The sequence below is a fragment of the Bacillus rossius genome, chromosome 1 (assembly GCF_032445375.1).
Source record: "Bacillus rossius redtenbacheri isolate Brsri chromosome 1, Brsri_v3, whole genome shotgun sequence".
Taxonomy (NCBI): domain Eukaryota; kingdom Metazoa; phylum Arthropoda; class Insecta; order Phasmatodea; family Bacillidae; genus Bacillus; species Bacillus rossius.
Genome location: NC_086330.1, coordinates 73331967 through 73358137, shown reverse-complemented (window position 1 = coordinate 73358137; position 26171 = coordinate 73331967). Strand labels below are relative to the sequence as shown.

The 26171-nt window shown below is 36.8% G+C and overlaps 1 protein-coding gene across 1 annotated transcript in view; it reads right to left on the bottom strand.

The window, feature by feature from the left end:
* Positions 1-26171, bottom strand: part of LOC134537684 (nose resistant to fluoxetine protein 6-like) — a 94823-nt gene that overhangs the window by 56741 nt on the left and 11911 nt on the right. The window contains exons 6-10 of the mRNA XM_063378398.1: positions 11281-11480; positions 9809-9969; positions 9191-9359; positions 8387-8559; positions 1505-1637 (exon numbers count right to left, since the gene is read on the bottom strand). Coding sequence (XP_063234468.1) covers positions 1505-1637; positions 8387-8559; positions 9191-9359; positions 9809-9969; positions 11281-11480 — 836 coding nt within the window. The remainder of the gene's footprint in view (positions 1-1504; positions 1638-8386; positions 8560-9190; positions 9360-9808; positions 9970-11280; positions 11481-26171) is intronic.

Sequence of the window (26171 nt, the reverse complement as noted above, 5' to 3'; positions counted from 1 at the left end):
CGTTGGGATTTTTAAGGACTAAATCGGGAAATTTTCCCCTCGAAACGGGAATTTTTCCCTCGAAAAGGGGAATTTTTTTTCTTAAAACAGGAAATTTTGAGTCATTTTGAGGAATTTTTGAGGAATTTTGAGGAATTTTTGCCGCCGTGACGTCACAATCCAAGATGGCGGACTCCGACACCACCACCACGCGCCTGGCGCCTGGGCCAGCTCCGTCATTCCTATACTACTTTTAAGTGTGTATTTAATTTGGTTTAGCTCACTAGTGTAATTACAAAACTTAAATTTGATTTGTTTTTGTTATTTTTATTCTGTGTCAATCTTTAGAGCTCCTAGCTAAATGTTTTTATGGTAATGTTGGTGCGACTGTGCTCGCGCGTACAGAAACTATGGCGCATGGTTGTTGTGTTTCCTGACCGCGGCGAGGCGCTGCTATCGGGTCCGAGATGATGTGCTCGCCGAGCCTCGAGGCGTCGCATGGACCACGCCACAGCAGGGCTTAGCAGCTACGTCATCTTTGCTACGAGCCGGCTACTTTAACATCTAAGAGTCCTCCTCGGGACAGCTTGGCTTCGACCCACCATTGGACTTCAACCCTTACTGACAACATTAAACCATTGCCAGGAATCGGGCAGGATAAGCACTTCACCTTTGTTACGCTGGTTAGCGTATTTCGTGTGATTATACATTTGTGGTCTAAATTACGTTAATGACTGGTGTAAATTTTCATTGAGACGCTGTTTGGGCTACAACTAAACTATTCTTAACTTTTGCCCTGTACTGTACTGGACTGCGCCGTGTGTTATGTTGGACAGTAGCAGTTGGTCAGCGTGGCAGTTTTTATACAATCATGTTGTCTCCATATGCGCTTCGTCAGTTTGGAGTATGTGGGCTTCCACAGCTATATTCTACCCTCCGTTCATCCTTAAGCAAACGCCATCTACAATTACTCCTTAAATGACAAGGGATGGACTTGGAACTTGCGTGCAGTGGTTTACGAACAATTATTGCTTGGGTTCATGCAAGTGGCGTGCTTGTTTGCCTATTATACCCCAAGATTTGGTGCCCGATACGGACTGGCTGATGACGGACTTCAGCTGAGAACCAATCATTCGTCATACAGCTATTTTTTTTGCGTCTTTTGCATATTATATGATTTGTGTTTTGTAAAGGACGTGGTGAACAGCAAATTTTGAAGCAATTTTATCGGCCTGAAAATATAACAAATACACTGCTTACGACCGTTTTCTTGCGAGGAAAGTAATACAATTCATACCTTTAATATTTTTTTGGTATTACTGATAATTCTAAAGCTTTTGCTGTGTGCTTTGTAGTTAAGGCCTACCAGCTCACTCTGAAATATTTTGTGGCTATTACAGATGCCTCGATCAGAGATCGAGAGAGGTAAAGAGAGAGAGAGAGAGAGAGAGAGAGAGAGAAGTGAAGTAGAGAGGAAGATGGCTGGAGAAAGACACGCGCACACTTGCAGGCGAGGTCCGCGCACCTTGGACAAGGCGAAGTCCTTGCGCAGGACCTGCAGGAGGTACCCGAGTGCCAGTCCCAGCAGGTAGGGGACGGCCCTGGTGTACACCGGAGTGTACGTCAGGTTCCAGTTGTCGTCGTACCAACTGCTGAAACTTCATCACAACACAACAGCTGATGAGCGCTCTGAAACGTCTTCCTCTGTACAAAAAAAAAAGAATAATAATTTCTTGCAATAAACAAACACGTTTTATTTTAAGTGGTTGGGTATGCTCTGTCTTACATTTTTTTAAATGTGTATAATGCGTGATTTCAGAATGTTATGATTATGTCTCAGCACGCCATGTTGAATTTTTTTTTCATTATTGCTATCATTTAAGGGCTTTTGCTGAACTTCAAACACGATACCTCTTTTGAATTTGTTGATCTTTCACCAATATTTTCAACAGATATTGGCTAAATGAAATATAAGTAGCAGATGTTTGCGGGTTCTAGCGCAACTGATAGATTACAAAAAAAAATAAAAAATCTGTCAAATTTTGTTTTGCTTTACAATCATTTGGAATTTTTTACATCAATTTTCACATTTTTTAAAATAAACCTTATATTTTAAAAATAAAATTGGGCGCTTTGCATTCAAGATTTCACGTTTTTTCTACCCTAAATTAGTTAATAAAAAGGTAAACACAAAAATGTTGACCATTGCTGAGATTGGACAAGCCACCGGCGTGGGTCGGCGGATCCACTGGTCGCCGGCACTCGACGACCTCACAACTTTGCCTCTCGGCTGGCGAGTCCCGGGACGAGTGGAGAGGGTTGCTGGAGAGCAAGGAGCCGCACTCGTGACCGACGTTACGTGTTTCAGGCGAGTAACAACGCATATGGAATATTCCTCTTTTCCGGCCCATGTTTACCATCCAGAGTTTGAGCCTGTAAATTTTAATTGCCATTTTATATAACTTATAAATATTTTGATTTATGTCAAAAATTGTAGTGATAAATATATTAAGTGTTCATTCGACACTGTCATTTAACAGTTTAGCCTCAATTAAGGCGTGTGATCGTGGCATAATATTTAACATTATGGCCCGGAGTTATATTTGTATATATAATAATGGGGTTTTCTTTAGTGATTATTATTATTATTATATTGTACTCTGTGAATCTGTGGTTAATACTACGACCCCTGTAATACTTGTATATTTGGTAATAGATTAATTGAATCTCTATAAGGCAATTAATAGATATGTTATGATATTACCGTCATTTGTTATATTCTGCCTCTTGTGTGTTGCAGTTGGCTAACTACCACCAAGTTTATTAACGAGTGTCATATAGAACTGTGCCATACCTGAGCAATACCATTATAATATTGAGTCTGTTGCTTCTAATTTGTTTGTTGATATTATTTATTGTGAATACATTTGTGCTTTAGCTCAACGAACCTCCTCTATCATTTTTGAGTTTTTCACCTAACTCACTCCATGTTCAGGTTCCGGCAACAACATAACAATCTAAATTTTTCGAATATTTATATGTAGGTAGCTCTCTTTACCTCTATAATTAACTGTAGATATATTCGATATAACCAAATCCATTTCATCTTCCATTGTTTCCAGTCTCTTACAATTTTTAAGTATAATATTTCAAATAATATCTCCAATTTTATTTATTTCTTTAAGTTTTTGTTTAATTGTATTTCGCCTAAGCAATCTATAATTTTAAATACTTATATGTGTGGGTTATGTTTTACCATTATAACATTTAGTTCCATTAGCTTTTATTTCCAAATAGGTGTTTCTGTTGAGAACTAAACATTTTATATTATATTATCTGCTACAAAATACATTTCTTTTAATATTTCTCAATTTTCACTAGTCTCTATCAACCTACTTTTAAATAAACCTTTAACATAATAAAAATATTTAACTTATTTTTTGTCTAAAAGTGCTCAGAGTTTTCCTATATTGTTTACCGCAAATGCAGTGTGTTTATACAAACATTAATATTGCAATTTTTCCAATGTTTATTAAAATTGTTTATTGATTCTTGCTCAGTTTCTTTAGTTTTTTCTTTACTTAATACAATTTTGTATTCTTGAATGGATTTGATTTTCTTTAAATATTATAATTTTCTTTGTTAGTTACTTATTTATTTTATTTCTTGTTCTCTTTCCTTAGTATACAACAGATATAAAGGATAAAAAAATGTATTTCTGTAATAGCATAAGCACTGAATATAAAGCAGATAACACAAAAAAAAATTTTATTTTATTTTGTTTCTATGTTATTATTTTGCTTGTAATTTAATTTGTATACCAGTTATTATATAATTTTATTCCCCTAATAAATATTGCAATAAATCTTTAAAAAAAATTTTTGTTATTTCATCTGATAATTTATTCCAAATTTTATAAATAGGCACGGAAAAATGGAGCATTGTAAAAATATTCTTTACTATTTTCCATTAATTCTAAACAATCTTTTATTGGATCAAACTATTTTTCTTGTTATAAATCTTCGTTAAAATAATTATAAATACTTGATTCTAATCTATTAATCCCATATTCGTTTGATAATTATTTGAAAATGTTTCTTTTTTTTTATCTGATCAATTAAAAAAATTATTTAATATGGTTTCCAAGTTGTTTAATTAATCCGGGAGATGTTATTAGGCATTTTCGGTCAGTAAGCATAATTCATATCCTTCGTTAGTTTGTTTAGTTTTTATACCAAGCAATTATGTTACAGAATATTTGTTTGTTGTAGTTGGAATTTTAAGACGCGTGAAAAAAATGTTGTTGAAATATTAAAAGCAAATTTGGTGTAAAAACATAGAAAAATAAATCAAAATTTGGTTGTTATAAAGAGTATTTTAAACTGTGGTTGTAGAAGTAAAGTTCATTTCTAAACTTTATAATATCCATATGGCATCGTATCTATTTTATTTTCTAAAACAATGATTTTGTTATATAAAAGACTCAGTGCGATTTTATTAACTTCCAATAAATACATTTCGTACTTTTGACTTGTTTTAAAGTTCAATTTTTCTAACAAACAATTTTTAAACAAACAATTTATATAGTCATCAAATGATTTTTTCTTTTTAATTACAATTTTCTACACTCATTTGGAGATTTTATTTTTAGTCGTAAGAAATTTGAAATTTTATGAGTAAAACGTTTTCACTTTCTTCACGTTTTCACTTTCTTAACTATTTTTTCAGGTATAAAACAATTAAAAATTTAATAAGTAAAGCTTTTTCCCCTTTTATGTTACCTATTTTCCCAGCAAAATTTGAAATTGTATGTGTAAAGCTATTTTTTTAAAACTATTTTCCCAATTCAAATTTTTTTATTAGGAAAGTTTTTTCCCAAATATTTGTTAATTTTTTGGTAAAAAAATAGTTTAATAATTTATTGTCTTATTGATTACGAATAACATTATTTAATTTTTTGTGCTTTTCTAAATATCCCTTAACATATCGTCCGCAATCGCATTATACTTTGAATTAAAGCAGTTTCTTGGATAAAATAGACCTTCATTATACAGAAATAGGTTTATTTAAAATGAGTATTAATAAAGTTATATAAATTTTTTTATGGTTTTTAACACGCTAGCTCACTTTTGATCTATTCATTGACTTTGACAAATTCATAGTGATTCTTGATTATTGGTGACTTTTACCATGTTTGGTCAAAATGATTGTGGTTAACTTTTACTATTTTTTGGTATAAAGAAAACATGAAATATTGTGTGAAAATCACCAATTTGGTTCGAAAAAATAATTTGTTTGATGTGAAAAATATGAAATTTGATTGAAATTTGATGTAGAAAACTCGTAATGGATGTAAAACAAAATTTAAAATTTGATTGAAAATTTGTAAAATTTGATTGAGAATTCGTTAATTTTAATTGGATATTCATGAAATTTCTTGTAATTTATTAAGTATGCTATAACCCGCAAATCTCTTCTTCTATAATAGGACTAAATGGTCACTTAGTGTTCTTAATTACTATTACTTGCGTGAAATTTTACACCTATTATATGTATTACACTTGATGAATAACTATTGAAAATATTGATGACAGAAAAGCAAATGCAAGGGTGATATCGTGTTAAAATATTTTGAAACATAGCTTTAATAAAAATATTGAAGAAAAAATAAAAAATTCAACATTGCGTATGAGACAGAGTCGTAATGTGTATCTGGTAACAAAATTTGCGACGAGACACAAAATATAAGATATATTGTGATACATTTACAAACATATCCCTTAAAAGGTAGTAATTACTAGGAAATAATATAACTAACATTTTGTGTGCGAATGAGCCTGGAGTTTACAAACACTTGTTTTAAAACTGTTGAAGGTGTAATTTTAACAATCATCATTTCAGTTACAGTTACTAATGTTTCACCTTTAACAGTAATACAAAGCCAAGTTGCTTAATGGGATTTCAATTGCCAGCAGCCTACGAAGTATGCAATCACGCACGTAGATCTGCTAAGCGGGTTTCCTGACAACGTAAATGGAAGTCACACACGATCCAACTACGAGGCGTGTACGGAACGTAAGTACTGTCTGGTCAATAAAAAAATTATCTCGTGAAATAAAGGTTTTATTGAAAATTTAAATTTACTGCATATATACATAATATTTTCACACAGTCAACATTCAGTTTCAAGCACTTTTCGCAACGCTCTACAAGTTTATTTAACCCCTCTGCATAGAAGTTCGCCGCCTGGAAATGGAACGGACGCCTCGGCCATAGGCATCATGGACTTTGAATACGCAATGCGTGTAGCCTAAGTACAGGCGCTTAGTAAACATCTCCGGAAAAAGTTTAAGCAATCTCCGTACTAGAGTCGAAAAATGATTGCTACCGTTTTTTGGGACAATAAGGACTTAATCTTGGTTTATTTAATAAAACGTTAGTAAAAAATTACAGCAAAATGTACAAAATTACGATTGTCATCTGGTTAAATTTCCAGGCGGCGAACTTCTATACAGAGGGATTAAAGAAACTGGTAGAGCGTTGCGAATAGTGCTAGGAACTGAATGGCGACTATGTGAAAATGTGATGTAGATATGCAGTAAAATAAAACTTTCAATAAAATCTTTTTTCATGAGTTTATTTTTTTTTAATAACCAAACGGTACTTACTTTCCATTCACGCCTCGTATTTGCAGAAACGAGAACAATTTTTATATAGTGTTCAGTACAAACGTTGTAACATGACCTGTTACCTGTACGAAAGAATTAAATTCTGGTATTGTATATGTTTACTGTTAAAGAGCAGTACAGCAGACAGAGTAACGAACTACACATAAATTCATTATTGTTTTTTTTTATAGTGAATGTTACAGCAAACTATAATGTTATGATTTACAGAAAATTATTTTGCTGGAAGAACTAATACAAAAATTTAAAAATTATAAATATATTGAAAAAATAACCTGGCATCTTAAATAATAAGCCTAATTTGAAAACTGACTTATAATAATAGTATGAAAAATGTGCAATTCACTGAAAGTTTATCACTCGTGTTACTTTACGTCTTTTACTCATGGTGTTAAAACCCGTATTGAAAAAATTAATTCCACTCACGAAAGTTTATAAACTTCGTAATATTGTTTACATACAAGCCTGATTTAATGTAAAAGTACAGGTACTAAAAGAAAAACTATAGTGACTGAACTAATAGAAAAAAAATGGGCGTGTATACTTTATGTACGTGCGTTTAAGTTATGCCTACTTGGTCTAATAAATAACTAACTTAAATATTGCATGTAAATAATAAATTGATACCAAATAATAATAAAATATTTGAGTGATATTATAAAAACGGTTGGTAAAGTATAAATTCAATCAAATTAAAAAAAATCTGCATCCAATATTAATACAAACATGTGTACAAAATAAATCATTTAATTTAGTTAAATAACAGAGATAATTTTAATTAATAATGAAAATAAATATTCTGATTGTTTATTCTAATTGAATAATTTTAAATTTTTATAAATAATACATTTTTATTTTATAATGCAAAAAAATATGCATACATAAAAACACACGTATCTAAATAAACATGAAAATAAACTTTAAAAGTTATAAAGATAATTTCTATCACTAATATTTACAATATTTTTTTTTAAATATGGACCTGTACTCAATAACGTCACTAAAGTATAACATTAAAATTTTTATTTATAATTTTTATTTGTATTTAGCCATTTTTTCATCCTGTGAAAATTTCGTTGCATAGTGCGCGCGCATTGTACAACTTCACTCACATAATTTTTTCATAACGTGCCTAAAGAAGTATAACTTAAAAAAAGAGTTCATTGAAATATGTACTGATAAGATGCCTTATTTTTTTTCTCGAAAACCTACTTCATCACATACACATAGGAACACTAATTAAATGACTTTACTATCACTTTATTTGAAAACAAGTAACATTTAACATCTGCAATCCACTTAAGTGTCTAGAAATTGATTGGCAAAGGACGCACAGCCACATATCTGGTGTTGTATACCAACATGTTTAACTGTATAGGTGTGTAGAATTTTATAATATATTAACTCGTCTGATGAAGGAGGGCATATAAGATACAGCGTGTACCTAAAACCGCCAAACCCGAGGTGGTAGTTGAGTTCAGGACTTGAGGATTAGAAGTAAAGTATATAAACACAATACTGACCATACTATACAGATTTTCTCAATGGATGTTAATAGTGTTGACTCATCCGATACCGTAGCGGAATAACCAGGAGGCGTGCTCATTCGAGACCTCCTGGTGCAAGAACCAGGAGGTACTCCCAAAAGATACTGTAAAGTAATAACCAGGAGGTGCGCTCATTGAGAACTACCTGGCGTAAGAAACATGGCTTGCACTTACTCAATGCCACTGTACGCGGCGGTGAGAGTCACGAGGGCGGCTGTGGACGCCACCATCCCCGTGACGATGATCAAGCACCCGGCCTTCGGCCACCTCCACAGAGGATACAGCACTAGCGGTGACAGCCAGTAGAACTGCATGTCGGTCGCCAGGTACCACGACTGCACAATGCACTGCAACAATATACGTACGTGTTCTGGTATTTCACAAGTCATCTTCTGTCGCCAATAAAATTATCGTACTACTTTTTTTTTTGGGAAATAAATTTTCACGGATATTGTGACTTGGACAAACATTACAGTCCAATGCGAACTTAAATATTAGCGTCGCTTGCTTAGTTACTATTGCTTTAATGACAACGATGATTGTTTAGGGACTGAATCAAGTTCACACTCCCAATGGGCGTCAGAAGCAAACTTGTTCCTTAAAGTTGACATGCAATAAAACCCTACGATGGAGAAAAAAACAAATATTCACGATCATCACCCACTACATTTTACATTTGCAATATATCAATTCTAGTTCACCTTAGGAGAAGACGAGCCATATTGGCATTGACCATATTGGCATGTATTTTTACTTGTATTTACAATTTATCGCAGTTCATTTTTGTCCTTTTTTTTAGTTTATAATACTATATAACACATATGATTCGCTTTAGCTTAGTTTAGTAAACGTAACGTACATTTATTATTGAATAATTTTTCGTTTAACCAAACAGGATATGATATAGTAACTTGTAGGATGTTCGTGCAGTTATTTCCACTGTAAAAGATATACATGTGTTAGGCGAGACTCTAGTACCGTGTTGTTATTGGAGTTGTAATTGTTGACGTAGAGCAGGTTGTTGAACCACCAGTCGACACACTTCCTTCTCTCGTCCTTGATGAACTCATCCCACATAGGGCCCGAGCCCAAGCGGTACAGTATCGTCGCGTAGAAGAAGATCACGACTGCGTAAACAGGAGTGAGTCTGCAACCGAAAAGTCCTGCGCCTTCAGCAATATGCATACATTATTGTTCTATCAACTATCAGAGTATTAAGTATAAACACACCGAAAAAACTAAGGCGAAGGTACAATTTCATATTGTATGGTCGTGTTCAGAAGTACTTACAGACCGATGGACTTACAATATTATGAGTAACGGCTAAGCTGTCACTGTCACCAAATACCTCCTAATCTGAATTAAAGAACATAATATAATCACACACGAAAATTAATTTTTATCTGTAAAATGAACTAAAATACTACATGAAATTTGGTAGTTTTATGCTAAATAGGTATATCAATGCGTTCTTTCTAGTGTCTTTAACATTCACAATAAAAATTCATTCTTTCTAGTGTCATATTTGAACTACCTCACATAAGCATGGAATTCTCAGAAGACTTTCAGTGATACAGTTTGGCTTTTTTAACTCACCTGATGTACCGGTGCAGGTAGAAAGTTAGTAAGTTAAACGGTTGATTCTTCTTTCGGTCCCTCATGAATATGTATGCCAACAAGACCCCGCCAATCAAGAAGAAGGAGTCGGTAGATAGCGTCCCATTCACCAGTATCATCATGTACCATCTCTCCTTGAACTGAAAAGCAAGGAAGTCCCCAAGTTGTGTTTATTTCGCAACTATCTTAAGTACAGCTGTGTTTGAGTTCACGTGAATTAACTCTATGTAATATTGTATATTGTGGCAATTTAATATTTCTTCATTTTTTTTCAATCTCGACCTCACCAAATATTTAAGTGTTGACAAAAATATCTCCGCTAAGTGGCTTTATTTTGGGCAGCATAATTTTGTTGTAATAAATGCCCTTTTTCAGTCCAAAAAATTATATTGCCGTAAAAAAAAGATGTGCGGCCGTCACACGCTCTAGAAGTAAAACTTCACAGATAGAGGCATGAGAAACTTGCAGGGTACACAAGTAGGCAAGTATATAAGAGTACAGGGGAGTGTACAGGTATGCGAGTAAAGCGTACAGGAGTGTACAGGTATGAGAGTATACAGGCGTACAGGGGTGTGTATAGGTATGCGAGTGTATATATAGTGTGTAGTGTACAGGTATATCTAAGCGTGGATGTATGCAAGTATGTAAGTGTGCTATAATATTGTAAACATGCTATCGAGCGCTGCTACCGTCTGTCTTTTCGGTAACTATGATTTGATAGATAAAAACGATACGTTAATTTTCCTTCAATGAAGTATACCATGGAGGTACGCACTGGAGATTCATTGTTGTCTCGAACATGGCGACTAAAAACCCGCCAAGAGTCTTACACTTGCCTGATTCTCTACTTTATTAGTTGCTAGCTGCTCCATCTGCGCTTCACTACAGGAGTCTACATGCAGAGCACTCTCGCACTGCTTTTCATTAACTGAAATTAACTGAATTAAACATTTTTAAAAATAAAATAACGTTAGCACTAAGATAACGGGAATAAATTTAAACCCAAGATGCTATTTTGGATTCAATAATTTCAGATTAGCATTTATTTAACCGATACCGTGCCAATATGATAGCAAAGATAATTATTAAATACATACTGGATTAAGATCTAACTTGAATTGAGGCACCAACAATGCAGTAGCCGTTGCCAGGAGACGAAGAGAGCATCATCAACAATGCGACGGCCGTTACCATGGAGATCATCAGGTAAATGTAGTCGAGATTCACTAAAAATAAATAAAATTAATAAAGAACTAAGGTATCGAACAAATCTCTTAAAGGTTTTAACGACCCCCCTCCCCCCTTCAACGTAGCGGAGAAATCCCTTAAAAAAATGTCACGTTTCAAAATTACGTAGCCTCCGCACAACGCGGACAACAGACACACACAGATTCCTCATCTCGCTCCCCTTCCCGTCAACAGCGAAGGCCCCACTCTTGAGGAGCACTCACGCGCGAGGTCTCGTCGGCGTTGGCGCGGGGTGTCCTGTGGACGGCGGCGTGCGCGTGGAACACGACGACCCACGCCATGGACAGGAAGCGCACGCCGTTGACGCAGGCGAGGCTGCCGCTGGGGCTGGCGGTGCTGAGGAGCGGGGGCGCGTTGCGGCGCGCGGAGAAGGCCAGCAGGGCCGTCTGCCAGGCCGAGGCGCCTGTCGGGAGCCGCTGCTTAGTGGACACGTCTTTCCTCGACACGAGCTTCATTGCTTTCATTTTACCCTTGTTACCTCCCAAGCATTTGTTGTTTCGTTTTCAACACAACCAGTATATAAATGGAGCTCCTGGGACAGGATTCAGGCTGAGGATTGAGGATACGGTCAATGACCGATTGCTCTGACGTCACGGCGGCCAACTTGGTTGACATTCACCTCGAACTTTGACCTTGACCTTCAAAATTTGCCCAAATTTGTCCAAAATTGGTCGAAATTCACCAAAATGTTAAGTCTTTTGGAAAAAACATTCCGCAAAAAATCTCCAAAAATTTGATAATTCAAAAATTATGAATTCGAAAAACCTCGAAAGACCTTTTGCTTCAGAAAGAACACAAAATCCTAAAAGCGGCTTAAATGTCCTAAGAGTTAGCCGCTCTAGGCCGTCGAGGTCATGATCTTGACAATTAGGATGACTTGGCAGCCATTTTGAATTATGACATCACCGGTGAAATTTCCGTTACGGCCGCAATATTGAAACTCTTTATCATCCAATTTTAACGAAAAAAAAAGTTAAAATTAATATAAATGTAATTAATAAAATTTTAATAAAAAAAAAATAAAAACGCACTTACGACATGGAGCTCGGATCCTCCGGTGAGGTCAGAAATAAAAAATGACGACAGATCCTTCCTCCACAAAAGCCGTCGTCAGACTGACCTCCCACCCCTAATGCCAAGGTTTATATCATCAGATAGTATGACGTCACGTCCGCCATATCGTTTTCGTCTGCTGGAGGCCGACATGTCGTTTAAATCTGCTAGAGTCCGATGACGCCATGTTAGCTTAATTTTTTGTTCACCATACCTTTGACCTCAACTGTTGGCATTATTGAACTTTGATCTGAACCTTTTCCTTTGACCTTGACATTGACCTTGACCTTTAACCTTGTTCATGGTGACCAACTTATATCCTCCATCATGTGTTCAGTACTCACTACCAGGAGCGATAGTTAACATATATCGCCTGCTAGAGAACATTGCCACCATCTTGTTTTCGTCAACTAGAGTGCGCTCCCGTCATATTAGTTTAAGTTTTACCCGCTAGAGTGCAGTAATAATTTATTATTACTGAGACGTCCACCATCTGAAATTGGGACGTCATCTTGGAATTGTGTATTAATTTAGCTAGAGGTTCGGGAAAAATTCCAATATTCTATGGTGCTAAAGATTTCCGTTCTTGGTTGGATCTCTGAGCAATGCAAAAAAAAAAAAATACCCCTCAAGAGACCTCTAGCTAAATTAATACACAATTCCAAGATGACGTCCCAATTTCAGATGGTGGACGTCTCAGTAATAATAAATTATTACTGCACTCTAGCGGGTAAAACTTAAACTAATATGACGGGAGCGCACTCTAGTTGACGAAAACAAGATGGTGGCAATGTTCTTCTAGCAGGCGATATATGTTAACTATCGCTCCTGGTAGTGAGTACTGAACACATGATGGAGGATATAAGATGGTCACCATGAACAAGGTTAAAGGTCAAGGTCAAGGTCAAGGTCAAAGGAAAAGGTTCAGATCAAAGTTCAATGCCAACAGTTGAGGTCAAAGGTATGGTGAACAAAAAATTAAACTAACATGGCGTCAGCGGACTCTAGCATATTTAAACGACATGTCGGCCTCCAGCAGACGAAAACGATATGGCGGACGTGACGTCATACTATCTGATGATATAAACCTTGGCATTAGGGGTGGGAGGTCAGTCTGACGACGGCTTCTGTGGAGCAAGGATCTGTCGTCATTTTTTATTTCTGACCTCACCGGGTTCGAACCGAGGATCCGAGCTCCATGTCATAAGTGCGTTTTTTAATTGTTTTATTAAAATTTTTACTAATTACATTTTTATTAATTTTAACTTTTTTCATTAAAATCGGATGATAAATAAAGATTTTCAAAATGGCGGCCGTAACGGAAATTGCAACGGTGATGTCATAATTCAAAATGGCTGCCAAGTCATCCTAATTTTCAAGGTCATGATCTCGACGGCTTAGAGCGGCTAGCTCTTAGGACTTTTAAGCCGCTTTTAGGATTTTGTGTTCTTTCTGAAGCAAAAGGTCTTTCGAGGTTTTTCTAATTCCTAATTTTTGAATTATCAAATTTTTGGAGATATTTGGGGGAATGTTTTTCAAAAAAACTGGACATTTTAGAGAATTTCGGCCAATTTTGGACAAAATTTGGACAAAATTTGGCGGATTTTGAAGGTCAAGGTCAAAGTTAAAAGTCAATGTAATCCAAGATGGCCGCCGTGACGTCAGAGAAATCGGTCATTGACCGTATCCTCAATCCTCCGCCTGAAGCCTGGCCCAAGAGCTCCATTTATATACTACTATCAGATGTTCACTTAGTGTATAATAGTGGCTTATGAAGTTGCACTATTTTTCAAATTTTGTTTTAACTTTTGCTATATTTTACACCCATTATATTGTACTTACTGAATATCTGTATGAAATATAAGTGACAGAGCTCAACAGAGGTATCTTATTAAAATCTTTTAAATAGTCCTTCAATAATAGTGATGTGAAAATGGAAAAATCCAACATAGCGGGTGAGACCGAGCCTCAAGAAGCCAAACGACATCATCTTGGTTTCAACATTTTTTAAAATATAACAATTATTAAATTTTTAATATTTCACATCTGAATTCGTTGAAGCATAATGTATAATTTAATGGACTTCCTGAAGTCAATAGTGAATATTTGCTACAAATAGATAGTTCTGCGAAGTCATTGGCATCTAGAATAATTTAATTTAACTTTCGGAGTGAGCAGAACTTGAAACAATGCTGTCAATATGTTGTGTTAGCTACACGTCCCACAACGAACATCCGAAGCGATACTTCCACCTGAAGTGATGCCACCTGTGCTACGTGCCTGTGTAGCGGGTGTTTAGTCCCGCAGGCGCTCTACTTGAACAAGCGCGCTTGCGCCCCACCAAGAACCGCGGGAGGGGGGGGGGAGGGAGGGTTTACCTACGTCATTAGGGAGCGATCACGTGACGCGCCATATGACCGCCCTCCCCTCCGGCCGCCCAGACTGAAGTAGGAGAAACCGCGAAGTTCTGGATGATCAGAGAACATAGAGGAATGTGGCCCGAGGTATATATAAACCCCCGACCTCGGCGCTCAAGGCGCAGAACACTAGCAGGCCATCAGCATAAAATCGGCGACCAGTGGAAGCGCTGCACCGCCGCAACAAGACATGCCGCCACTCTGCCTGGACCACCAAGAAGACCGTCACTCTGCCCTAACGAACATCGAACTCCGGTATGGGACTTAGCATATGCGAAGGGTAAGCTGGACTTGGTTATTTTTCGTCATCAGTCGGACTTAGCCCAATTCGCGGAGCAGTGCCGGAGCACAACGAGATTGTCAGAGTCTAAGTGCCAAAGGTATTCAACAACGAGTAGAGTGTCAACTGTGTGGCAACCAAGAGACTCGTACTTGGTAATAGCGTGTCCGAGACAGAGTCGGACAATAACAGTGGGCAACGCTGCGAGCCAGTGCATGCAGGTGACAGTATGGTCAGACAGATGCAGGCAAACCAAGGGTAGCGTGTGACAACTACCAATTTAGACTTCTTTACACCAGTATTGACACGCACATCACATAGGAGTGTTCACTCGGAGGTTATGAGACACACGAGCGGGTGTGCCAGGTGCGGACATCGCGACAGCCCAGCCCAGGGGCAACTCGCTTCGCGGTCTTCAGGGGAACTTCAGGTTCCTGGATAGTAGCGCATCCACGGTGTCGAGAGGGAAGCCGGGCGCTGGATGGCCGGTGGGGTACCTGCAGTGACGACTCGGCGAGCGACGCCCGGGACAGGACGACCCACCGAGTGTTGAGGCGAGCGTCCGGCCATGTTGGACCCGGTAGCGCGAGGGGTCTACCATATGTAAACTTTGTTGTAAGCCACAAGGCAGTCTTGAACTTGAGACTTTTAACGCACAGTAATATTTTGGTAAAACAAAGACTTAATATTCTGTTGTAATTTTTCATATATATATATATATATATATATATATATATATATATATATATATATATATTTATTTATTTATTTATTTAACGTGCAATATGACTCACTATTGTTTCTTAGAGTAAAGCGAGCTTAATAACTTCAAACAGATTTCCAATGCTTTTGTAACAATTCAATGTGCTGTCATTTTATGTGTTATACCAATTGTTAACATATGTCTTATTTTTGTGTTGACAGCCAGCTGGTATGTTCAAGTGGGACAAGTCCAAGAACGAATATTAATATTCGAAGACGCTTGAGTGTATCGTAATAACGTGTTTATTTTTCTCTTGTGTTGTTTCAAGTTAATAAAACTTGCTACTCTCACAACACAGTTTACTTGTGTCGCTCTAACTCTCTTGTTTCCCCTACCCGGGGGGAACAAATAGACTATTTTATAGTAGCATAAAATATCTGATGTAACAAAGGCAAAAATTCAATGTTATGCGATAAAAATGGAAATAGCCTAAGAACCCTTACATAAAAGGTTTGGCAGTACTTTGTGTCCGCCAAGCGAAGCCTAACAAACCATTGGGTTGGCCATTTGATTACAGGATAAGGTAAAATACACGCAAAATTTAAATTTTACTACCTTCAAAATTTATTAAACACATTAAAATACATAACGACATAAAATCTAATAATCCATTAAAATCTAATATTTTAGCTATTAAAATTTTATCAGGACAAATTTTCTACCATTTGGTACACGTAACAACGACTTGTTTTGTATCGAATATAGTGATTGATATGGGAAATAGTAAGCAAACCAAACAATACACAAACCATCAAATATACACACACGCACGCCCGCACACACATATACACATATACACACATACACACATACACATACACACATACTGACGTACACACGCACATACACCTGCATACACACATATACACACACGCGCGCGCGCGAGCGCGCGAACGATTAACACAAACACACAAACCCCCCCTCCCCGCGAGGGACCCATACCACCAAAAACCATAATAATTATTAGTTCTAGATGCCAATAAAATATATTTCTTTATTTTATTTTATTATTTCAGGTCTGTAGCTACTTTCAAAAATAACAATTTTATTAGATGAACCAAAGTAGCATGGATGTTGTATATACATTATATGTAACTGGATAATGTACTGAGAATGTCTCTAACAAAAATATGTAGATGACTTGCCTACAGCTACGTTTCTTACCGCTAATAAACAATATAAATTCACAGATTTTTGTTTTACCGTATTCGATTGAATAAAAACTAAATTAAGTTTATTCTTTCTTGTGTAACCACACAACTGCAGGTGTCCTGGAACTTTCCTTTCTGCGTCCAGTCAATGACAGTCAACTCCGCATTAGGCTTGTTTACAAACAAGCGCTTTAAACATATATAACCTGTGTCATGTAATATGTATAAGATTTGACAGTTTTCTAAAGTGTTACCAGTGGTAACCATTTCCCAAATGTCACTGCTAAACTCGTCCATCAGTTCTACTACTGAGATCTGTCAAGTTGAGACAGGCTACACGGCACATACTGTATCTCATAGCGACGGCTTCTGTGCGTAACAAAACCGGCTAACAATAGCACTTCAACTCCCGTATACCTCTAACTCCATGTTTGAATTCCTCATAAATTAGTAAAAATAAGTAGGTAAAGGTCAACAGAACATTTCTTATATAGGTTTATGAGTAGTATATAATAGCCGGTCCTGAAACTGGCTTCTGGCTGCGGTGCTGTGTGTCCTTTCCGCCATCTTGGATTTTGACGTCACGGCGGCCATCTTGGACGAGCGTAACGTGACAATGTACGTAACGTGACACTTTTTCGTGCGTGCAGCCGGCGTAACGGGACACAACGTAACGGGACACAGCGTAACGGGACATAACATAACGGGACAAGTAGATCACGGCGGCCATCTTGGATCCGCCATCTTGGATCCGCCATTTTGGATGATGTCATTTTGTTTTCTCGAACATTCCGACATTTTGTTTTCCGCCATATTGGATGATGACGTCACCGTTGCAATTTCCGTTACGGCCGCCATCTTTAACTTTTTTATTTATTATCCGATTTTAATTAAAAAAATTTTTAAAAAAATTATAAAAAAATTTAAATAACATAAATTTAATAAAATATTTATAAAAAACAAACATTATCGACACGGAGCTCGGAGTCCTCGGTTCGAACCCGAAGAGTGCAAAAAAAATTAAAAATGGCTACCGATCCTTCCCTCTCAGTGGACGCAGGCAGACTGACCCCCACCACTTATGTCAAAGTATACATATCTTCACCTAGTATGACGTCATGTCCGCCATCTTGAAATTTGGACGCCATCTTGAAAATCTTTATTTATTATCCGATTTTAATGAAAAAAACTCCAAAATTCATCAAAAAATTAACGTATTAGAATTCTGTTTGATTATATCGATGTACGTCCTTGGTTCGATTCCCGGCGAGAGTAAACGGTTGATCCTTCCTCCATGAAAGCTACCTAGACTGATCTACCACCTCCAGTACCAAGGTATATATCATCATCTGGTATGATATCATGTCCGCCATCTTGTATTCATCCGCTGGAGACCGTCATCTTTTTTTCATCTGCTAGAGTGTGTCGATACCATGTAGTATAATTTTATGTTCACCATACCTTTGTCCTCAACTGTTGACATTGAACTTTGACCTTGACCATGAACTTTGACCTTGACCTTGAAATTTGACCTTGAACTTTGACCTTGACCTTGAACTTTGACCTTGACCTTGAAATTTGACCTTGACCTTGAAATTTGACCTTGACCTTGAAATTTGACCGTGACATTGAAATTTGACTTTGTCCTTGAAATTTGACTTTGTCCTTGTCGACCATCATGGATCCGACATTTTATGTTCAGTACATGCTACCAGGAGCGACCACCTGCTGGAGTACACCATCTTGTGCGTGTACTCGTATTATAGAGTACATTTCCATCTGGTTAATTTTATTCTAACCCGCTACAGTGCAGTAATCATTTATTACCGAGGTGCCCCCGCCATCTTGAAATTCGACCGCCATCTTGAAATCATGTAATAATGTAGCTAGAAAAGCGGGAAAAAATCCAAAATTCATTAAATAAATCACTCATTAACTTACATATTGATTCGATCCGCTCCCGTCCTTGGTTCGATACCCGATCGATGCAATAATGTTTAATTTTATGAAAAAATAATAATTTCAATATACCATGTTCATCATTCTTAAAGAGACTTTAAAACCTCTACTAACATCATCCTATCAGACATCAAGACCACCATATTGGAAATTCATAATTGTAATGTTAGAGATTCGTGAAAAAGTTCAAAATTCATTAAATAAATTTGTAATCTATATACTGATTGATTAAATCGACTAAGGTCCTTGGTTCGATCCCTGGCCGATACAAATCAACTTTAATTTTAAAAAAGTACCAGAAAAGTGTAAGGTTCGAGAAATAAAACACCTCAAAGTCTTTTACAAACATAATATTTATTACACAATTTCTATCCTACTACAGAATCACTTGCGAAAGCCAGCAATCTTATAAACATTTAGCCCTGCATAGACGTGCATCGACTACTTCTTAGCTCCAAATGGCTACAAATGCTTCAAAAGGCTCCAAATGCTCCAACAGCTCCAAAAAAAGGCTCCAAATGCTCCAATAACCACCAAATGCTTAACACAGCTCCAAATGGCTCCAAATGCTCCAAACGGCCTCCAAATGCTTGACAGCCTCCAAATGCTTGACTGCTCCAAACGGCTCCAAATGCTCCAATTGTCTCCAAATTGCTTCAAATGCTCCAAACGGCTCCAAATGCTCCAAATTGCTCCAAATGTTCCAAACGGCTCCAAATGCTCCAAATGCTCCAAATGCTCCAAACAGCTCCAAATGCTCCAAACGGCTCCAAAAGCTCCAAATGTCTCCAAATGCTCCAAACGGCTCCAAATGCTCCAAATGTCTCCAAAAGGCTCCAAATGCTCCAAACGGCTCCACATTGCTCCAAATGCTCCAAACGGCTCCAAATGCTCCAAATTGCTCCAAATGCTCCAAACGGCTCCAAATGCTCCAAACGGCTCCAAATGTCTCCAAAAGGCTCCAAATGCTCCAAATGCTTCAAAAGGCTCCAATTTTTCCAAGAGCTCCATCTTCAATTGATTCCAACTGATTCCAATTACTTTTCTTATCGAACTTGGCATGGTTACTAACATGTCTTTATTAGTATACATTTTGACTGGCAGTGGTAACGTATTTTGCACCTTTAAGTTATAAGTTTTATTTAGAAATCAGATTTCGATAAATGGTAGATACCATTTGGAAAGAAAATATATTAATTTATCTTCAAGTTTATACACATTTAATTTAAGCCATTATTGTATGTAGCCAGCTTCCCTCAGTTCTTTGAGTATGAAGGATATTTCTTTAATGTTCGAATAGTTTCCTGCACAAAGCGATCCATGTAGTAGTCGTAGCCTGTCAACCAATATGTTAGGATCTTCCCATGAGGTATAATCAAACTCTTCTGCTGCGTTCATCATCCTTGCATGTTTATAATAAATATTATTATCTCTGGTGTCTATCGTTTTAACACCAACCTCAAGGTCACTTTCGTCATCGTGACAGTGATTATCACAAGCTTGATCAGGATAATTTATTTTATTACGACGTTTCCATCGTTTTGGTCTCAAACCACCATCACAGTCTTCGCTCTTGCATGCTTTTGGTGCTTCAGCACAGTACTCAATCATGTCAGCCTTAGATGTGTCAGCACAGTCTTCGTTCACGCCAGCTTCTGATGTGTCACCACAGTCTTCAATCATGTCAGCACCACAAACTTGATCAGGATAATTTATTTTATTACGTCGTTTCCATCGTTTTGGTCTCAGACCGCCATCACAGTCTTCGATCTTGCCTGCTTTAGGTGCTTCAGTACAGTACTCAATCATGTCAGCCTTAGATGTGTCAGCACAGTCTTCGTTCACGCCAGCTTCTGATGTGTCACCACAGTCTTCAATCATGTCAGCACCACAAACTTGATCAGGATAATTTATTTTATTACGTCGTTTCCATCGTTTTGGTCTCAGACCGCCATCACAGTCTTCGATCTTACCTGCTTTAGGTGCTTCAGTACAGTACTCAATCATGTCAGCCTCAGATGTGTCACCACAATCTTCAATCATGCACGCTTCAGATGATTCATCATAGTCTTCGACCTTGTAAGCTTCAGATGGTTCTCCATCTTTCTCATTTTCATGGAGACGACTAGATATTGGAGTAAATATATTTTCATTTCTAATGTGGTTACAACTTCCTTCGTTTGTTTTAGATTTTAAATTATTATCTTGATCTAGATCAGTAATTTTAGCATTAGCTTTTTCGCCTTCGTTCCTCTTCCGCGATGTTGTAGCCCAGTCTTCGTTATCTTTATTCATCTTAATTGTACAGGTCTTGTAATGTCTATCCAAGTAATATCTTCTACCAAAGGATTTCTGACACTGACTGCAATGAAATGGTTTTTGACAAGGACCCAAATTACACTCGCTTCTCTCATGTCGTTTAGCATTCTTTCTCAAGGTAAACACCTTGCTACAGTATCTACAGTGATGACGTTTCGATACAGCGTCAGATCCTAAATCGGAATTCATATTAGTTACCGAGACTAATGACAGATGCAAACTAAGAGTTTTAAATTAGATATATTACTTAAATAGAATTTTTTAATTATTTCATCAGCGAGAATTAATTTATCTCATTCAAAGGTACTTTTTGCAAGTAGTTCTGCTTTTCAACAACAGATGTCGCCACATGTTACTTGCAGGTAAATAATATTTAGTTCTTTTATGCGGGATGCGGGATGCTCACTAACGATCGAAATAGAACGATGGCTTCGCTAGACTCCAAGGAGAAGGAAGTTCGTCCATCCTGTTAGTGCTTCTTAGATTTCTCAGAAATTATTTGACTGAGTAATGATAATTTTTTTTTTTTAATTTCCGCCTGATAAAAATATTACAAGTAATGATTGAGTAGCAGAAGTTCACTAATTATATGCAACCTTGAATAAAAAATGACATGCTTCATTAAGTAAAAAAATCCTTCATGCAGAGATAAATTCCTCATCAGTAACCAGAAGCACTCGGAGAAAACCATCAGATGTATAGTCAGGAATAATCAGAAGCACCCAGTGAAATCCATCAAAATATTGTCAAGAATAATCAGGAGCACACGGAGAAATCCACCATAATACTGTCAAGAATAAACGGGAGCACACGGAGAAAACCGCCATAATATTGACAAGAATAATCGGAAGCACACGGAGAAAACCGCCACAAGTTTTCTTTGATATCATAAAATTTCAGGAAAAAATAATAAAAAATAAAAATAAATTAATAAAAAATTTAAAAAAATAAAATAAAAAATACATAAACAGATTCTGCTAGCTTGTGAACTTCTCATTGTTGAGCAAAGATATAGTTCTAGTACAAGCCAGAATTTTATGTATTTTTTATTTTATTTTTTTAAATTTTTTATTAATTTATTTTTATTTTTTATTATTTTTTCCTGAAATTTTATGATATCAAAGAAAACTTGTGGCGGTTTTCTCCGTGTGCTTCCGATTATTCTTGTCAATATTATGGCGGTTTTCTCCGTGTGCTCCCGTTTATTCTTGACAGTATTATGGTGGATTTCTCCGTGTGCTCCTGATTATTCTTGACAATATTTTGATGGATTTCACTGGGTGCTTCTGATTATTCCTGACTATACATCTGATGGTTTTCTCCGAGTGCTTCTGGTTACTGATGAGGAATTTATCTCTGCATGAAGGATTTTTTTACTTAATGAAGCATGTCATTTTTTATTCAAGGTTGCATATAATTAGTGAACTTCTGCTACTCAATCATTACTTGTAATATTTTTATCAGGCGGAAATTAAAAAAAAAAAAATTATCATTACTCAGTCAAATAATTTCTGAGAAATCTAAGAAGCACTAACAGGATGGACGAACTTCCTTCTCCTTGGAGTCTAGCGAAGCCATCGTTCTATTTCGATCGTTAGTGAGCATCCCGCATCCCGCATAAAAGAACTAAATATTATTTACCTGCAAGTAACATGTGGCGACATCTGTTGTTGAAAAGCAGAACTACTTGCAAAAAGTACCTTTGAATGAGATAAATTAATTCTCGCTGATGAAATAATTAAAAAATTCTATTTAAGTAATATATCTAATTTAAAACTCTTAGTTTGCATCTGTCATTAGTCTCGGTAACTAATATGAATTCCGATTTAGGATCTGACGCTGTATCGAAACGTCATCACTGTAGATACTGTAGCAAGGTGTTTACCTTGAGAAAGAATGCTAAACGACATGAGAGAAGCGAGTGTAATTTGGGTCCTTGTCAAAAACCATTTCATTGCAGTCAGTGTCAGAAATCCTTTGGTAGAAGATATTACTTGGATAGACATTACAAGACCTGTACAATTAAGATGAATAAAGATAACGAAGACTGGGCTACAACATCGCGGAAGAGGAACGAAGGCGAAAAAGCTAATGCTAAAATTACTGATCTAGATCAAGATAATAATTTAAAATCTAAAACAAACGAAGGAAGTTGTAACCACATTAGAAATGAAAATATATTTACTCCAATATCTAGTCGTCTCCATGAAAATGAGAAAGATGGAGAACCATCTGAAGCTTACAAGGTCGAAGACTATGATGAATCATCTGAAGCGTGCATGATTGAAGATTGTGGTGACACATCTGAGGCTGACATGATTGAGTACTGTACTGAAGCACCTAAAGCAGGTAAGATCGAAGACTGTGATGGCGGTCTGAGACCAAAACGATGGAAACGACGTAATAAAATAAATTATCCTGATCAAGTTTGTGGTGCTGACATGATTGAAGACTGTGGTGACACATCAGAAGCTGGCGTGAACGAAGACTGTGCTGACACATCTAAGGCTGACATGATTGAGTACTGTACTGAAGCACCTAAAGCAGGCAAGATCGAAGACTGTGATGGCGGTCTGAGACCAAAACGATGGAAACGACGTAATAAAATAAATTATCCTGACCAAGTTTGTGGTGCTGACATGATTGAAGACTGTGGTGACACATCAGAAGCTGGCGTGAACGAAGACTGTGCTGACACATCTAAGGCTGACATGATTGAGTACTGTGCTGAAGCACCAAAAGCATGCAAGAGCGAAGACTGTGATGGTGGTTTGAGACCAAAACGATGGAAACGTCGTAATAAAATAAATTATCCTGATCAAGCTTGTGATAATCACTGTCACGATGACGAAAGTGACCTTGAGGTTGGTGTTAAAACGATAGACACCAGAGATAATAATATTTATTATAAACATGCAAGGATGATGAACGCAGCAGAAGAGTTTGATTATACCTCATGGGAAGATCCTAACATATTGGTTGACAGGCTACGACTACTACATGGATCGCTTTGTGCAGGAAACTATTCGAACATTAAAGAAATATCCTTCATACTCAAAGAACTGAGGGAAGCTGGCTACATACAATAATGGCTTAAATTAAATGTGTATAAACTTGAAGATAAATTAATATATTTTCTTTCCAAATGGTATCTACCATTTATCGAAATCTGATTTCTAAATAAAACTTATAACTTAAAGGTGCAAAATACGTTACCACTGCCAGTCAAAATGTATACTAATAAAGACATGTTAGTAACCATGCCAAGTTCGATAAGAAAAGTAATTGGAATCAGTTGGAATCAATTGAAGATGGAGCTCTTGGAAAAATTGGAGCCTTTTGAAGCATTTGGAGCATTTGGAGCCTTTTGGAGACATTTGGAGCCGTTTGGAGCATTTGGAGCCGTTTGGAGCATTTGGAGCAATTTGGAGCATTTGGAGCCGTTTGGAGCATTTGGAGCAATGTGGAGCCGTTTGGAGCATTTGGAGCCTTTTGGAGACATTTGGAGCATTTGGAGCCGTTTGGAGCATTTGGAGACATTTGGAGCTTTTGGAGCCGTTTGGAGCATTTGGAGCTGTTTGGAGCATTTGGAGCATTTGGAGCATTTGGAGCCGTTTGGAACATTTGGAGCAATTTGGAGCATTTGGAGCCGTTTGGAGCATTTGAAGCAATTTGGAGACAATTGGAGCATTTGGAGCCGTTTGGAGCAGTCAAGCATTTGGAGGCTGTCAAGCATTTGGAGGCCGTTTGGAGCATTTGGAGCCATTTGGAGCTGTGTTAAGCTTTTGGTGGTTATTGGAGCATTTGGAGTTTTTTTTTGGAGCTGTTGGAGCATTTGGAGCCTTTTAAAGCATTTGTAGCCATTTGGAGCTAAGAAGTAGTCGATGCACGTCTATGCAGGGCTAAATGTTTATAAGATTGCTGGCTTTCGCAAGTGATTCTGTAGTAGGATAGAAATTGTGTAATAAATATTATGTTTGTAAAAGACTTTGAGGTGTTTTATTTCTCGAACCTTACACTTTTCTGGTACTTTTTTAAAATTAAAGTTGATTTGTATCGGCCAGGGATCGAACCAAGGACCTTAGTCGATTTAATCAATCAGTATATAGATTACAAATTTATTTAATGAATTTTGAACTTTTTCACGAATCTCTAACATTACAATTATGAATTTCCAATATGGTGGTCTTGATGTCTGATAGGATGATGTTAGTAGAGGTTTTAAAGTCTCTTTGAGAATGATGAACTTGGTATATTGAAATTATTATTTTTTCATAAAATTAAACATTATTGCATCGATCGGGTATCGAACCAAGAACGGGAGCGGATCGAATCAATATGTAAGTTAATGAGTGATTTATTTAATGAATTTTGGATTTTTTCCCGCTTTTCTAGCTACATTATTACATGATTTCAAGATGGCGGTCGAATTTCAAGATGGCGGGGGCACCTCGGTAATAAATGATTACTGCACTGTAGCGGGTTAGAATAAAATTAACTAGATGGAAATGTACTCTATAATACGAGTACACGCACAAGATGGTGTACTCCAGCAGGTGGTCGCTCCTGGTAGCATGTACTGAACATAAAATGTCGGATCCATGATGGTCGACAAGGACAAAGTCAAATTTCAAGGACGAAGTCAAATTTCAATGTCACGGTCAAATTTCAAGGTCAAGGTCAAATTTTCATGGTCAAGGTCAAATTTTAAGGTCAAGGTCAAAGTTCAAGGTCAAGGTCAAAGTTAAAGGTCAAATTTCAAGGTCAAGGTCAAAGTTCATGGTCAAGGTCAAAGTTCAATGTCAACAGTTGAGGACAAAGGTATGGTGAACATAAAATTATACTACATGGTATCGACACACTCTAGCAGATGAAAAAAAGATGACGGTCTCCAGCGGATGAATACAAGATGGCGGACATGATATCATACCAGATGATGATATATACCTTGGTACTGGAGGTGGTAGATCAGTCTAGGTAGCTTTCATGGAGGAAGGATCAACCGTTTACTCTCGCCGGGAATCGAACCAAGGACGTACATCGATATAATCAAACAGAATTCAAATACGTTAATTTTTTGATGAATTTTGGAGTTTTTTTCAATAAAAACGGATAATAAATAAAGATTTTCAAGATGGCGTCCAAATTTCAA